The sequence below is a fragment of the Cottoperca gobio genome, chromosome 20 (genome assembly GCF_900634415.1).
Source record: "Cottoperca gobio chromosome 20, fCotGob3.1, whole genome shotgun sequence".
Classification (NCBI taxonomy): domain Eukaryota; kingdom Metazoa; phylum Chordata; class Actinopteri; order Perciformes; family Bovichtidae; genus Cottoperca; species Cottoperca gobio.
This window is the reverse complement of record NC_041374.1, coordinates 1,939,226-1,955,043: the sequence shown is the minus strand read 5'-3', so window position 1 is coordinate 1,955,043 and position 15,818 is coordinate 1,939,226. Positions and strand designations below refer to the sequence as shown.

At 41.9% G+C, this 15,818-nt stretch overlaps 2 protein-coding genes across 2 annotated transcripts in view; both read left to right on the top strand.

The window, feature by feature from the left end:
• rsu1 (Ras suppressor protein 1) overlaps positions 1-1,826 on the top strand; it is a 26,151-nt gene extending 24,325 nt beyond the window's left edge. Inside the window, exon 9 of the mRNA XM_029458162.1 lies at positions 494-1,826. Within this exon, the coding sequence (XP_029314022.1) occupies positions 494-596 (103 nt within the window). The 3' untranslated portion in view covers positions 597-1,826. The remainder of the gene's footprint in view (positions 1-493) is intronic.
• Positions 1,827-5,270: 3,444 nt separating this feature from the next.
• c1ql3a (complement component 1, q subcomponent-like 3a) lies at positions 5,271-15,394 on the top strand. The gene is made up of 2 exons (XM_029457800.1): positions 5,271-6,214; positions 12,580-15,394. The coding sequence occupies exons 1-2, from the start codon at positions 5,624-5,626 to the stop codon at positions 12,757-12,759; spliced, it is 771 nt and encodes a 256-aa protein (XP_029313660.1). The 5' UTR covers positions 5,271-5,623; the 3' UTR covers positions 12,760-15,394.
• The last annotated feature ends 424 nt before the right edge of the window (positions 15,395-15,818 follow it).

Sequence of the window (15,818 nt, the reverse complement as noted above, 5' to 3'; positions counted from 1 at the left end):
ACCACTCAGCAGTAATCGACACTAATAAGTTATGACTCTATATGTATGCCGTGTGAATATTCGGTGTTTCTGTATTTGTTCCAATTAAACTGTCGGCCACTATTTGGCAGCTGAGGATCACAGTGATTGCGTGCCAGCAATGTTGTTGACCACTAAGACGCCAGCAGCCGTCTCCGTGGCAGTGCCTGCGTCTGAACGGGTGATGGTCGGCTACAGGGACGACAGTCAGCAAAAACAGGAAGCAGGAATTGTATTCGACGTTAGCTTTATAACACGGAAACACACGAGCAGCCAATCAGTGTTCTCCCTGGAGCTTTATTTGACAGAGGGATGGGAACGTTCAGAACCTCCTGCTCTGCCATTCATCGGACCTTGCATCAACCTCAGCTGTTTATAGTGTTTGGAACACATTATTTTAATTTATTACACCACTGATTTGTTCTCCTCTTCTCGTCTACGTGTCCCCCCCCCTCCCCTCCCTCCTTCTCCTCAGTCTCTACGGCAGACACATGCAGGCCAACCCAGAACCTCCGAAGAAGAGCAACGATAAGACGAAGAAGATCAGCCGCAAACCTCTGGCCGCCAAGAACAAGTGAAGACCTGGACGGAGACGTCTGCCGCTCAGACTCACTGCATGTGCCTTTTCTTCTTCTTCTTCTTCCTCCTTTTTATTATTATTATTATTATTATTATTATTATTATTATTATAAAAACAAACGTTTTGTATCTCAATGACATGTGTGAATTATGTTTCTGAATATGGAGCGTTAAATATAGTTTGTATTCCACTGTGCCTGAGTATAGATGGATGTTCTGGTGGGAGGAGATCCCACTTACCCACTGCACGCTGAAGTTCTACGACTTCAACGTCACAAGTCTACTAAAACTCATTCTGTTCAAATATATTTCTTAAAGTATATCTCAGCATCTTCATGTGAAGCAGTTCTGCCTCTCATTCAATCCATGTGTTCAGCAGTGCGTTTGAGCTTCACATTTCTCTGTATGCAGCACTTTATCTCAGCGTTCAGTATTCACACACATTTTAAACAGGAAATGCATTTTGACACATGTGCAGGTCATTTCAGATGTGTTAGCAGGTACTTTATGAATGTTCTTCCCTCAGTTTCATTACTATACCAACAAGCAAACACCTTTTAAATACACGCATCACTATTATCTGTAAGATTGAGCGAGCGGGCTCAGTTCATCCCAGAGAGCAACTTCACAAAGAGTTGATTTGTGCCGCTGAAAGCACCAAAACCCATAAAGTCTCGCAGCTGATTGCCATTTGCCTTTTTTTCCACGTGTCACGTGTCAAAGTATAAATGTTGCCTTTGCACCAAGAACACAGGAGGCAGAACGATGACAGAGGAAAAGAAACACGTGCAGATTGAGCTACAGGTGCAGAGCTAGAGGTCTAGTGGTCTAGTGGTACGCCTTCCAAACAAAACACTAGAAGGTCGGGAGTTCAACACCAGGCTGCCACCATTGTACCCCTGAGCAAGGCACTTAACCTGAGTTGCTCCAGGGAGACTGCCCCTGTACTTAGTTCACTGTAAGTCGCTCTGGATAAGAATGTTTTGATTCCTTTGGTGTTAAAACGTTGCACAACCCTTCTGTGACTTGGCCCTCTGAGAGTCGACTCCACATGCTCTCTCGTTAACTTATTGTTCAAAGCTTCACCAAGTGTCCGTCACATTTCAATCCATATAATCCATTTTATTTTAAATCCTCATGCTTTTATCACAGGCCAAAATATAACCAAAGTTCCTCATGCTCACTGTATCGAACACTTCAATAATATTATAATAAACTATCAAAAACAATGTCTCCTCTTGTATCCTTCATTTCAGATTAATATACAGCCGTACCAATGTGTCATGTATCATTCCCACTTTGTTTCACTACAGTTATATCTTCTCAGAGACACCAAAGAACACAATGAGGTCTGAAAATAGGAGTTTTCAATCTCCATAATGTTTCATAAAGACACAAATATGTTTCCAACAGCGACAGCAGCCGCACAGACTCCGCCCGGCTGCCTCATGTTGGGAGCTTCATTGGCAAAATAGCTTTTAGGCACTTTCGGCGAGAGGAGCAAACAAACTGCGGTGTTCCACCTCGTGCAGATGTAAATGCCCCAAGTGAATTCAGAAGACTCATCTCCAGGTGCATCTTTAATAAAGAGAGCATTGAGAAGAGATGCCTTGATTGTACGATTTGCATCCGCCCTTCAATAAAACATACGTACAACAGCGTGTGCAGAAAGTTGTGCAGAAAGTTTCCTGAATTAAAAGGAACATTCAATATGGGAGCCTTCGTTTAAGACCTCCATCCATCTCTTGAGAGGAAGTGATAATGGCAACCTGACTCTTCCTCTGCTGCCTTTCAATTGTTTTATCAGAGTCAGTTAGAAAGCATCATTAAGCCAAATGAATATGGGTCAGTGACCTACATATCACCGACTCTCACCTCCACCCTAAAGCTAAGTGTAAACACACCGCTGCACTCTTTTGGGGGGGTTTTTTTTTCCTCCTCCGTCCCTTTTGGTGGATGTTGTTCCTGTTTTGTTCTCACTTCATCTCAATTCATCTCACACCTTTCCAAGGACACAATGAGTCCCAGGCTAACTAAAGCCCATTGATTTCCATGAGGTGATTTATAGGTGGCGTGTGTGTTAGGGCAGGCTTGATTGTCTAAGGTGGGCTGCACAGTGCCACTTTAATGAGGGTGGTGACACAGGGCAGAGATGCAAGCCTCCCCTCGCCCCCGCCCCCCCACCACAGGATGAGCTTTACTTAATGACCAAAGCATTTAAACATTTTCCATAGTTTGAAAAAAAGACATGGCGCTGGTTACCTTCTCAATCTAACGAAACAAGATACTTATTATAAATCCCTTCATTATGTACCCACTGCATTTATAACTACTACATGGAGCTTTAGGAAAACACAGAAGAGCAAACTAAATATGTTGTAAACAGCAGCAGTGATCTTTGTCAGTATTGGATTGCTGCTGCTGCTGCTGCTGCTGTCGTCCTGGGAAATGAAAGAACACTCCTGAACTCTGCAAGTGATTTAATATCGCACATGAAACAGTTTAAACATGTGCAGCAGAGGTAAATATAATAATTAGAATAATGCATGTTTTCATCATCTGATCAAACTCCACCTCCAGTTTGTCACACAGCATGAGGGAGGGTGTCATATTAAACATACGATATCAGATGTGATGACACAGCATGAGGGAGGGTATGTCATATTATACATACGATATCAGATGTGATGACACAGCATGAGGGAGGGTATGTCATATTATACATACGATATCAGATGTGATGCAAGACAACATTGTTAATGTCACTTTCCCCTCTCGTTGAGTTATTTGATTTCACATTTTGCTCGCAGCACGAGGCCTTTTTTCGCAGGACATTTGATGGTAGGAGAAGCTCAGGTGCAAATACTTAAATGGCTCGCTGACTCACCTGAAGAGAACACATCGTTAGTGTCATCAGCAACACCTGTGCTCTGAAGGCCTGCTCCGTCAGAGGCACAGAGTCAACCCTGACATGCAAAAAGCCTCAATCAAAGAGTGGATGCATTAAAGGTACACACTAAAGTGAGACGCTCACACAGCAGCTGGTATTTGCCTGTAGCACCTCACCTACACCTTCACCTACACCTTCAGAGCTTCCACTGGCCGCAGAGCGTGCGTCAGTAGCTTCTTGATGTTTCCAGGTCCAATGTTTCTCTTGTGCTGGAAGGACCCCTAAACACTTTTTCTATAAAACTTAACAATAAAGACTTTACAGATGACATGTTCGTCTGTATCTGCACGTATGTCGCATGTGTACACAGATAAATAAGCGCTGTTACGGCGTGTGTTTGTTTGAATATTGAACTATTACTTGATCTTTTTGCTCTGCTCTGTTTTAATAAGGAATCTATTGTTGTTACTTATCTTCATTCATCTTGCATTTATTGCCTCGTGAAGCACTTTGAAACATTTGTTTTCTAAAAAGTGCTCTGTGGATAAAGTTTATGATTGTTATCATTATTATTACGGTGTCCAGTTTCAGTCCCTCGCCTTTGTGTGTGCCTCCTATAAGAACCTCCGCAGCAATTTATCATTCAGCGTGCCGATATTGAGTGAAGTGCCAATGCAATGATCCTCTGTTACCTTCACAGCTCATTTTCAGGGACTCGCGATAAGTGGACGTTTGGAAGCCTAATGAAGAGACGACGAGGTTAGTTTGATTTTAGTGGCATCAATACTGCCTCTGCGTTCTCCTGTTCCACAAGACAAATGACTTTGTTCATAGGCGTAGATTTGGGGTATGGACGGTATGGACATGTCCCTCCCAATGTCAAGTTATCCCTTTATTCAGATTCACATTCTATATAAAGGTGACAGCCACGGCTTGTCCAGCTGCAGAGTTTGTTTGTAAAGCATCATGTTATCAGCAGCTGTTTGACCCTTTACATGAGTACAAGTAACAATAAAACAATGTCAAATATCTCCATCGCAGGTAAAAGTCCTGCAGTTAGAAGTGTACTTGAGTACAGACGTGTTATCAGAAGTAAAAAGTACTTTATCACATGTGACATGGCCCCTCCTGAGTGGTGCAGCGCTGATCAACAGACTACTGCGAGTACGGAGATACATTGTGAGCTACATTACCTCCAGGCTGTGATCCGTTTACACATTTAGTTTCGCAGTGTCAAGCTATTCAAGTGTGTATAGAGTTACAGAACAATGTGAATATTGGCGGTCGTTGCTAACACAGTGAAAACCAACTAATATGTTTGTAACGTAAGTAAGTTGGATTTGTTCAGCTCTGCAGCCAACAAGTCTCTTATGAAAGAGGGAGATGGACAACATGGCACACATGGAAGAAAACAAATAGTCAAGATAGGGTTAATGAACAGAGCAGAGAGTAATGTGGTGGACACCTCCATAAACAAACTACTTTATTATAGGAGGAAGGATCTGATCTCTAAGTGGATAACGAGATTCTGATTCTATAGAATGCAATATAACCCCATTTATTCATTTATAGTCTCTCTCTCTCTCTCTCTCTCTCTCTCTCTCTCTCTCTCTCTCTCTCTCTCTCTCTCTCTCTCTCTCTCTCTTCCCCCCCCCTCTCTCTGATTTGCTTGCTCCTGCCGAGTATCTGCGCTTTGACTCTTTGCGCGCTCTATATGAGGCAGACGGTCTAACTGGCCCTGATCCACCTTAAGAGTTCAGCTGCTGTACAAACACTTTGTTTCGGGACCTGTGGATCAAAGAGGGGCCAGACCCCATGTCTGGATTTCAGAGATGCTGAATCCAGTGCTTTTGGAAATCACCGACCAGTAAGAACTTTTAGAGAGTGTTGAATAAGTAGCACATCAGCAGAAAAGTGTGGAGAGAAAAGGGACGAGGACGCCGAGGGGAGGGGGGCTGTGCTTTAAAAAGTTAATTAATCACCCACAAAGTGTAGCTCCGCTACATTTTTTTCTCTTTAAAGGGTACCTCTCCAGCCAGCAAGATTTCACCCAAAAGCAGACAACCGGATCGCCCTGCGCTGACGCGGCTGGTCGGCAGGAAGCGGCTGGTAGTGGCAGGGGTCCTAGGGGTCGTTATGGTTCTGGTTTTAGTCATCCTCATCCCGGTTCTGGTCAACTCAGCGGGGACGGCGGCGCACTACGAGATGCTCGGTACCTGCAGGATGGTGTGCGACCCGTACGGCACCAAATCTCCGACCAGCACGGCCACGACGGACACGGTCCGAGACAACAGCCTCGTGCAGTCTTTACCCACTTTTATCCAAGGTCCGAAAGGGGAATCAGGTCGTCCGGGTAAAGCAGGTCCAAGGGGACCTCCCGGTGAGCCGGGAGCGCCAGGTCCGGCGGGAACACCTGGAGAGAAGGGTGAACCGGGAAGACCTGGTTTACCAGGACCTCCGGGATCCGGTACAGCTGCCGGTGCAATAAGCGCGGCGACCTACAGCACCGTGCCCAAGATTGCCTTTTACGCAGGGCTGAAAAAGCAACATGAGGGCTACGAGGTGCTCAAATTCGACGACGTGGTGACCAACCTGGGAAACCACTACGATCCGACCACCGGGAAGTTCACGTGCTCCATCCCCGGGATTTATTTCTTCACTTACCATGTCCTGATGCGCGGAGGGGACGGCACCAGCATGTGGGCTGATCTGTGCAAAAACAACCAGGTAACACACACTGAGCGGCCTGAAGGTGTACGCGTGCTCCCCCCGGTGATAGCTGTGTGAGATTAAAACCCTTTTTACGCGCGAGTTAATGGAGTTATCACTCCACTTAAATAACCTGCACACATCAGATACTGCCTGATTATAAAGTGAACTATCGACTATAGTTCAGGCATGTTGTTATTATTAGGGGGATCTGTGTATGTGTGTGTCATGGGCCATAGGTAATTACTGTAGTCCTTATGGAGACTGGTCAGAGAGGCTCTAACATGTTAAGTTCCCCTGATCTCTCTGGAAGCATCTAAACTGAATTCAAAAGGTCACAGTGCTGCAGGAGCCCTGTGACCTTTTATACATCTGATATATGACACTTATTTAATCTGCTTTCTCTGTAGCCACTTCTCTGTTCTCAATTTCTCTTTTCCATTTCTCCCAATAATCACATTGAAGGTAAAAAAATACAATGTCAATTTTGATTTATTTAATCCTGCAATAAAAACTGTAAGCCTAAGTAAAGAGGTCTTCATAAAGAATTATACTTAAATATATAAGAGTTCTTACATTTGTCATGCTTTTAACACATTATAATAAAGCATAATAACATTGTATCTGCTCTAAGCTGAAGAAATGCATCATATGTTATAATATAAATACTTTAATGAATGAACACCTAGATATTCACACTGCCGTGAAGCACCTCATGTTACTCTAAGCGTCCTAACTGGTAAAACTTTCACGTGTGTTTCAGCTGATAAATAAAGGCATTAGGAGAAGATGTGCGGTCAGCTTCTGAAACACCTCTGCCACCACACATAGTTTGCTGTATGGTACAAGACAAATATAAAGCAGAATCATAATAAATGAAATAATAACAACAATAATAAAGCCTGGGGATCTACAGAGGCCCTCTGCTGCCTCTGGCTCATCTGTGTTTGTTCCATCACAGTGTCCTGCTCTTTGTAGTGATCAGGCTGTCAGCAGCAGATCTAATCCGTGGGGCAAACCAGTGTTGCAGCGTCGCTCCACCGAGCAGATCCCTCCTGCCTGTCAGCCTGCTGCTGTAGTGCTGCTGCAGACACTGCAAACATGTCTGGGATTAAATCAGCAGAGCCGCACACCATGACAAATCAAAATGCTGCTCAAAGACATGTTTCAATAAGAGGGGAAAAAACACATTTCTGTTTAAATGATCAACAAATGTCATTTTCTCTAATAATTGTGATGTTCTAAAATCATTTGACTTGCTTCTATAGTGCAGTGTTGTTTTTAAAATACATATCATTAATATAAAGGATTCATATAAAGGAAATCACCACTGATGTTCTAAAATCATTTGACGTGTTTCTATAGTTTTTAATATACATATCATTAATATAAAAGATTCATATACTGTCATAGTGTTTCACTTCTAAAAGTCCTCACAATGATTTCTGCAGGGCAAACACTGGGCTACACTTTCTCCTTTCCCCCCCCCCCATGTGTGCCTTTACTGGACAGTGTGGAGACAGACACTGCACATTGGGGGGGGAGAGAGCGACATGTATGACATGCAACAAAGGTCCCAAGGCTGGAATTGAACCCGTGACAGTAATGTGGCATGTGCACGGTGCTCTGACTTTCTCCCTTTTCAATAACATCTGGAGAAATCTGCCCGTCGATTCATATAAAACATGATATTCTGTAGGTGACAGTTATGTTATCGCATTTGAGGCTGTGTGAGGTAAGGCGTCTCCAAAACTGCTGTTAATGATCTATCTGATGCTCCTGGTCCACACCACTGAAATCTTTTAAACCAACAAATAAAGACAAATACATTTAAGATTAATCTATAGAATACAACAATTACATATTATTCCAATCATATCAATTCTAAAATATCAATCTGACAGAGGCTATTTGCACAAAAGGCTGATAATAACTTAAGTAAAACATATTTCATGTATGTATCGTGGTAAATAAATCCTGACCCAAGAGGATAATTAAGTAAAGATAAGCCTCTCATCCAACCAGAGGACTAAACTGACGGATACAAATGTATCTCAGGCATTCAAAGCATTCCCTTTGTTCCACAACTGGAACATCGTGGATTTTAACCCTACAAAGGACGGGGGTGGGGGGTGAATAAGCTCGGCGGTTGATTTTTAAAAAGTCTGTCATATTTTGTGACCCCACAGTTAACACGCTCACACCACGCTGTGTAAGAGTCACGCTTAACCAGGTTATTCACGCTCCATGCATCCATCAGTTAGAGGGTCGCAGGGGGCTGCGGCCGATCCCAGCTCACATGGGCCCATGGGGGGGACAAACACACCTGCAGACCATTTTTGGAGTCATCAATTAACCTAATCTGCATGTGTTTGGACTGCGGGAGAAAACCCACAGTGACACGGGGAGAACATGCAAACCTGCAGAAAGGCCTCCGCAGTTCCCCGGGGGTTCTTTGAATCCAGAACCTTCTTGTTGAGAGGAGACTAAACACGGAACGACTCATAACTGGGATCAACTTCTCCTCAATTCTAGTCATGTAGTTGTCAGAAAGTCTAAGTTTAACCAAAGATAACACGCAATGATAGATAATGATCTACGACCTGAACATAAATCAAAGCAGGGGTGTCTCGAGCCTCTCCGATGTACAGGAAGGAGAGCGGGAGCAGGCATTTTGATTAATAGGAACTGCGTATACATCCAGATGTTTGCTGACATCATCCTCCGTCAGAACACTTACCAACCAGTGGTGAGAGGGATGCAGCCGCTGCGTCCTGCTGATTCACATGTATGTAAAAACAGCATTCAGTTGTTCAGACATCTAAACTGCTGCTTCACTTCAGCATGTGTTTGTTCCTGCAACACATCGACATCGACATCCTCTCTGTTGGATATTATATAAAATACTATAACATATGTTTATGTTATTGTGACGCTGTTAAATCTAAACCGCTGCAACAATCTGAATGCAGGACTTAAGTGTGTACTGCAGGTTGTATGATGAAGAGCTGCCAGCTGACAGAAGATGTTGGGGACATGATACAACACAGGACGGCCGTCACAACTTTGTGCTGTTGTGAACTTTGTCCTTTTTATGGAGGAATAATGAAATGATATTATTGACTCATTTATTCAACACTCACATTCTATTTTAAACTGAACGTACAAGCAGTGGATCATTTCTTTCTCAAACACTATTACAAATAATAGTTGTAAACTGATTCCTGTGACCTTTAACAACGACCCAGTGTTTGGTTCATTCACATTTAGGGAAATTAACCTGCTGGTTAAACAATCACAGTCGAGGGGACACTGACTGTTGGTACGAGACGAGGACGTGGACAGTAGTCTGTAGTCAGATTCATACCGTCAGAGTCTAGTCTCCTTCATCTTCTATGTTTTTTATTGCTTTTATACTCTAAAATGAGGTTTGCTGCCAATGAAATATACAAAATAACAAATAAAAGTAATACGATTATTTCAACCATTAGCTACTAATAAGAAAAATGTCAAATATAAAGCAGGACTTGTGTTTGAATCTCACAGAAAAACAAGTCTGAATTGTTAATGTAGAAATCAACAGGAGGTGTTATTGGACTATACATGTATATATATGTTCAGTGCATATAAAGGATCCCAGATGACTGTAAAGGTCTCAAGTGTCGTCGTTAGGATGAGAAAGTTATTGACCAAGAACTGGTCAAAATATAATATCGCACAATGTCAGGCTTTTCCTTCTTGACCGTCACGACTCACACGGCCGGTCCCGTCCTGTCAGTGAACAGAGGTCGTATTAGACGTTCAAACAAACTCAAAGCAGCAGAATCGGATGGTAATGGACCTTTGTGTGCTTTTGGTCCCTCAAAGCTCTTGGGAAATTTTATATTTTAAATTGTCCCCCCCAAAACATCTCCTCACACATTTCGTGAGAGGAGATCAGTTTCCATGTCTCTCAGTGTTTGCAGTATTGGTTTTATTATGCGCTGAAAGCCCAAACATGACCACTGCGTGAACACACAGTAAGAATGCTTGAATATATTATACCTCGTGACGCTTCAGTTTCCTCCTCGGACTCGTTTAATTGCTCTGCTTCTTGTACACGGGACGAGGAGCTCCAGTGATTGGCTATTACTGAAACGTATTCCAATTCGCCACCTCAGAATCCTGCCTGTCAGCATACACAGAACACGTGTTGAGCCGCGACACACTTTACCACTTTGGTTCAAAGGTTTCTAAGTGAGCTGGACGGGGATATTGGAGGAGGCGGATTCATTTGGAGTCTTGAACCTTCAGGACAGCCGACAAGCTCAAAGTCGGGTCGCTGTACTGATCACATTACCCGACTGTCTGCCTCCTAATGTGGCATTGTGAAGTTGTTGTGGTTTGGACTTGTCTTTGCACTCGAGAGAGCAAAAAGACGTTCCTAGAGCGAAGGTCATATGGCTTTTACACAAGGAGCTCAGGGAGCTGAAAGATGTACAATCTGAAATAACTGAGCTGAGTGCTTGTCACATTAGGAAGGTGGGTGGCGGATGCTTATTGTGGAAACATAATTGCTGGATTGTGTTTTCTAGTGTAGGAAGAGCTGCATATGTGCACCACACTGTCCCGTGTACAGCACTGTGGTGCCGGAGACCTGAAGGTCATATCCTGTTAAATAGTTGGCTAGGTTGCTACATGCAGGTTTGTTGTCTCTGAACATTTTGCTGACGTGTTCAGTATCAACATTTAGAGTTAATGTTGATAGAGAACAGAATTACATTTCTTTCAAAGTGTATTTGTTTCTGCAAATTAGTATGAAGATAACTTCTAATGGACAGCGTTTGAATAATACTTCAGTTCACAGCAGATAAGTTAAGTTGAAGCAGAGCCTTAAGAGACTCCATCACATCAGTCTCTGCTGACTCAGCTGGAATATTGCTTTTCTTAAATGGTGTTTAACTAACTTTATTTTCTTGGGCATAAGAAACATTATGTATTTCAGTAATCATTGTATTGCAGTTGCATAGAGGAGCATGAGATGTGCGTACACATCACTAAACATCCCCGACAGCATACAGGTGAATGATCAGGTGTTTAAAGAATGGCACAGAGTTGATGCCAACTGTCTGTTGCCTCGCTGCAATTTGATTGGCTATTTGCCAATTACTGTTGTCGCCAATTGCTCGTAGTTGGCAGAGCTCAATATTTCTTATTACTTGTATTTTGGGTTGTTGACATGCATTAATGTTCAAAGAACACATTATGTTTGTGTTTCGTCTCTTTAAGCCCCACCCCCAAAAAAAGCCCACTCTGCTGTGATTGGTCAGTGTTTCTGGGTCTTACGCAGCCACACGCTCGGTCTCTATGCAGTGTGTAGCGGCACGTCCTACCTATAGTTGTGACATCACAACCTTACAGAAGTAAGTAATGCAGGTTGACTAAGTTCTGTCCTTGTTGCTGAATGTTTCAGCTTTAAACTTGGTTGTTTTGAAACAGTTTACGTATCTAATAGTGGAGCCACAAACAGAGGACAACCTTGATGGACATGAGCAACCACAGGAGTGACAGGCCAGCCAACACACACATGGAAATGTCGGGGGATGAACCCATGACCTCACAGATGTGAAGCATGCACACGACCACTAAGTTACCTCGCTGATATTTGCTGTTCTGGCTTTTCTTGTATTTGGTTTAAAGCCTCTTCATTGCTCTGACTTCACTGTGGATCTGTGAAGCTGCAGTCATGTGATCTATGAGTTGTCACAGGGTAGGGATGACCATTTTAAAGTCTAAGTCTAAGTTCCTGTAGTTGATGTCTCATATCATTCAGGTTGAGTCCTGAAAACAGCTGTGAAAACCAAATTATATTCATACATGTTTACAGGTCAGCCGTTAAATAATGACGTGTGTGTGTGTGTGTGTGTGTGTGTGTGTGTGTGTGTGTGTGTGTGTGTGTGTGTGTGTGTGACTGAGAGTGACAGTAGGGAAACAGACAGAACGTGGGGATGTTGCAGTTTATGCTTTGTGTCTTAAACTCCTAAGAATGAATTCTAATATCTGTTTTGATCACATGACATTTGGTCACGCACCGCCATCATGTCGTGTATTTCTTGTAGACAAAAAAGTATCAAAATCCACTGGGCAGTTTGCGAGACCTTTACTGAGCCCGGAGGATAAACCTTTCCATTTAGTCTATTACTCCTTTGACCCTTTAGGACAAAACTGTCACAATGTTGATCAGCTCGTCCGCCGCGGCCGAGGACTCGCCAGGGTCTGAAAGTGTACACAGCGTGCAACACCTTACAACATGTGCGATGTCATAAACATTTCAACTTTCAGACTTTTTGGGCTTTTAAATGTTTATGTGTGTGTGTGTGTGTGTGTGTGTGTGCATCCTGCAGGTGCGTGCCAGTGCCATCGCCCAGGATGCGGACCAGAACTATGACTATGCCAGTAACAGCGCTGTGCTGCATCTGGAGCCGGGAGACGAGGTCTACATTAAACTAGACGGAGGCAAAGCTCATGGAGGCAACAACAACAAGTACAGCACCTTCTCTGGATTCATCATCTACGCCGACTAGACAACAACAACAACAACAACAACACAGTCGTCCTTCTACCAATGAGATGCTCAGACTCACTCTTTTAAATGTGAGGACATACGATACGATTCAGCCATCATAACCTGCATCTTCATTTATGTTCTACATGTTGCCAACATCCTGAGTGCAAGTGACTTTAATAACATTGTGTCAAAGTGTGAAATCAAACCTCTTTATTATTATATTAATTATTATTATTAACACATTATGTCTGAACTCAGCTGAAGTCTTTGTGTTAATGTGTCCTGTGGGAAGATGGCCAGAACTTCACATCAGTAGCTACATACGGCCGACTGGTGTTATTTGAGTTAATGGTCCATAGTGAGGCGTTCATAGATGCAACATTTAGAGGAATGAGTTAGTGATGGAGGTCGTCACTGAATCTGAGCTCAGCTGCTTCAGCTTCCTGTCGAGAAGAACGTGGAGAAGAGAAATGTAGCAGCTAGACGGTAGATCTAAACACTGACTGTGGGATGATTGTGTGCAATACTTAGTCTACATATATATATAAACTATATTCATGGTGATAATTCATAAGGAAGCCCTCAGTCGGTGTGTTTTCTTTCTGTTTTGATATCTGAAGGTAGAAGGAGACGCGGGTAACACTTGAAGTGCATTTTAACAGCAGCCATTCACATCAATTATAAACATAATGACCTCTTTCGTAGAATAATGATTGAATATTTGTTTTTATTTTCCATGTAATAACACTGTATATTTTTACACAATTCATTTATATTTCATTTTATATTTATCATGATTCAATAATGTGGTTTGTTGCACTTCCACTTGCGTGTTATTGAAATGCTTTCATAAATGTTCCTGCAGATTTGAGGACTTTCCCACCCAGACCATTAACAGTTAGACGATGGGATTCAAATATAAATCATGATTATTGTTGAATTACTTTATGTTTTGATGGCAGTTACACTTATACAGATGCAGACATGAATACATATTTTTATTTATATTTCTTTGGACTCAATATATATATTTTTTAAAAATATAATACAATAAATAAATGAAATATATATACACACATAGAGACGTCTTTGTGCACCTAGCACACATGTACTGCATTGTTACAGTCTAAGCACAAAGGTAAAGTTAGTGCTGTTTTAACAGTCAAACTGTCAAGACGTCTATGATTGGTCAGGATATATCTTTTAATCCATCTTAAATTATGTGCAATGCTTGAAGCCTTTGAGCTAAACTAGACGAAACACATCATGAACCTTCACAAGGCAAAATAAAAGGGTATTTCCCAAAATGTTCCATATTCAATCCCTGTGAACTCCAGTACTCTGGTTTATGTTAGTGTGTGTGCTGCTTTACCTCTGGGTGAGTTATTAAAAGCCAAATATTTGTGCTGTTGAGGGAATGCATCTCACGTCCCTTTCTTAATATACCTTTATCAAGGAAGAGATTTGGACTCGTCACGGTAGGAAAAGCACAGGCGTAAATATTTCCATTTATCTGCTTTGATTTGAGTTTCCTGGTCTCGTACTCGCTGCTCACTGGAACTCCCACTGGAACACTTGAAGAGAACACAGCCATCGTTAGTGTCATTAGCAACACCCGTGCTTTTTCTACCTTGACAAGTCAAAATGTGTGCTGCGAGAAGGCCTTATTCTAATGAACCAGTTACCAACGATGGCTGTTGGTCATTGGCGGTAGTGGTTGGTCCCTTGGGAAACAATCACACTGGCGGAGCTCGCCGGAGCAGTCGAGTGAATGTGAACACAATTCAACAATTCTCCTTTTGCCCATGAAATGTGCAGAGACTGGTCAGCGAGTAAGACGCTCCATAACATGCTGGCAAACACCATACATGACCTTAGTTCTGTATGTATGTATAAGAAATAAAAGAGAAAGTTGCTATAAATATAAATGCAAAGTATATTACAATAAACCAAAGTTATTCTACTTTAATAACCGACATGAATCTTGTGCTGTTACTATTTGGCTGGTAACCAATGAATCTTATTACAAACTGGCTACACATGTGGAAACTACAAACTGAGGTTCCACATTTAGGAGTTTCTTCTCATGGCATCAAAACAAATACGATATATGAATGAGTTGTCCACGACCGGCTCCAGCATGTCTCTTCCTCTAACACATGTCCCGGTAGCCATTTCCAGGATGTTTATTGAAGTCGTTGTGTTGATTGGCTGCGTCTCAGCTCTCGTGCGTGCTCGTCCTACTTTGGCCTGAACAAATTTGCGATGCGAACCGAAAGCACTATGCACAAGTAGAGAATAACAATGTATGTACAGTGTCATGTATCTTAAAGATAGAAAATGTGGATCACTGTAATTGGAAATGTGTAAATACTGTAGTGATACAAACTGTTCTTATTTTTTTCTGCCTACCCCATGTACAGAATGCTAGAAGAGAATAGAAGAAATGATTTTAAATACCTGATTAATCATTAATTCACTTATCACTGATTGTCTTGAAGTTATAGCCTCGCCAGTGTATTGGTGTGAAAGGCATATGTATGGTAGATACAGTGTCAGGTGTGTGCAATACTATACAAACTGTGCACTCTTCTTCTGTCTTACAACAGTCACCTGTGTACTGTTACCTCAAAATGTCTCCATTAAATGGACTGAAGTAACACGTGTTTCCTTTTTGACTTGTTTCTTGTCCAAACATCCCTCTGACACTACATTTACATTCTACAAATAACCTTCATCATCGAGCCTTTGTTCCGAATGTGAACTCAAGAAGCACGACTCTGATATTAGTATCAGATTTTCACTACACAATTAACGTGGCCAAAATGATTCAAAATAACAATATCATCCCTATATGTATCGATAGAAATACAAATAAATAAATAGAAATGCTTTCAGTGAAATGTATCTTTAAATTTGTCTTTATTACAAAAGTGTACAAAAAAAGAAACAATTATTTAAAGAGGTGCTACAATATTATCACGTGTATTATTAAAATGTTGTATAATATAACATAATATTAAAATATATATTATATTTAATTTTTAAATATCACAGATATCGTCAATACTGGTA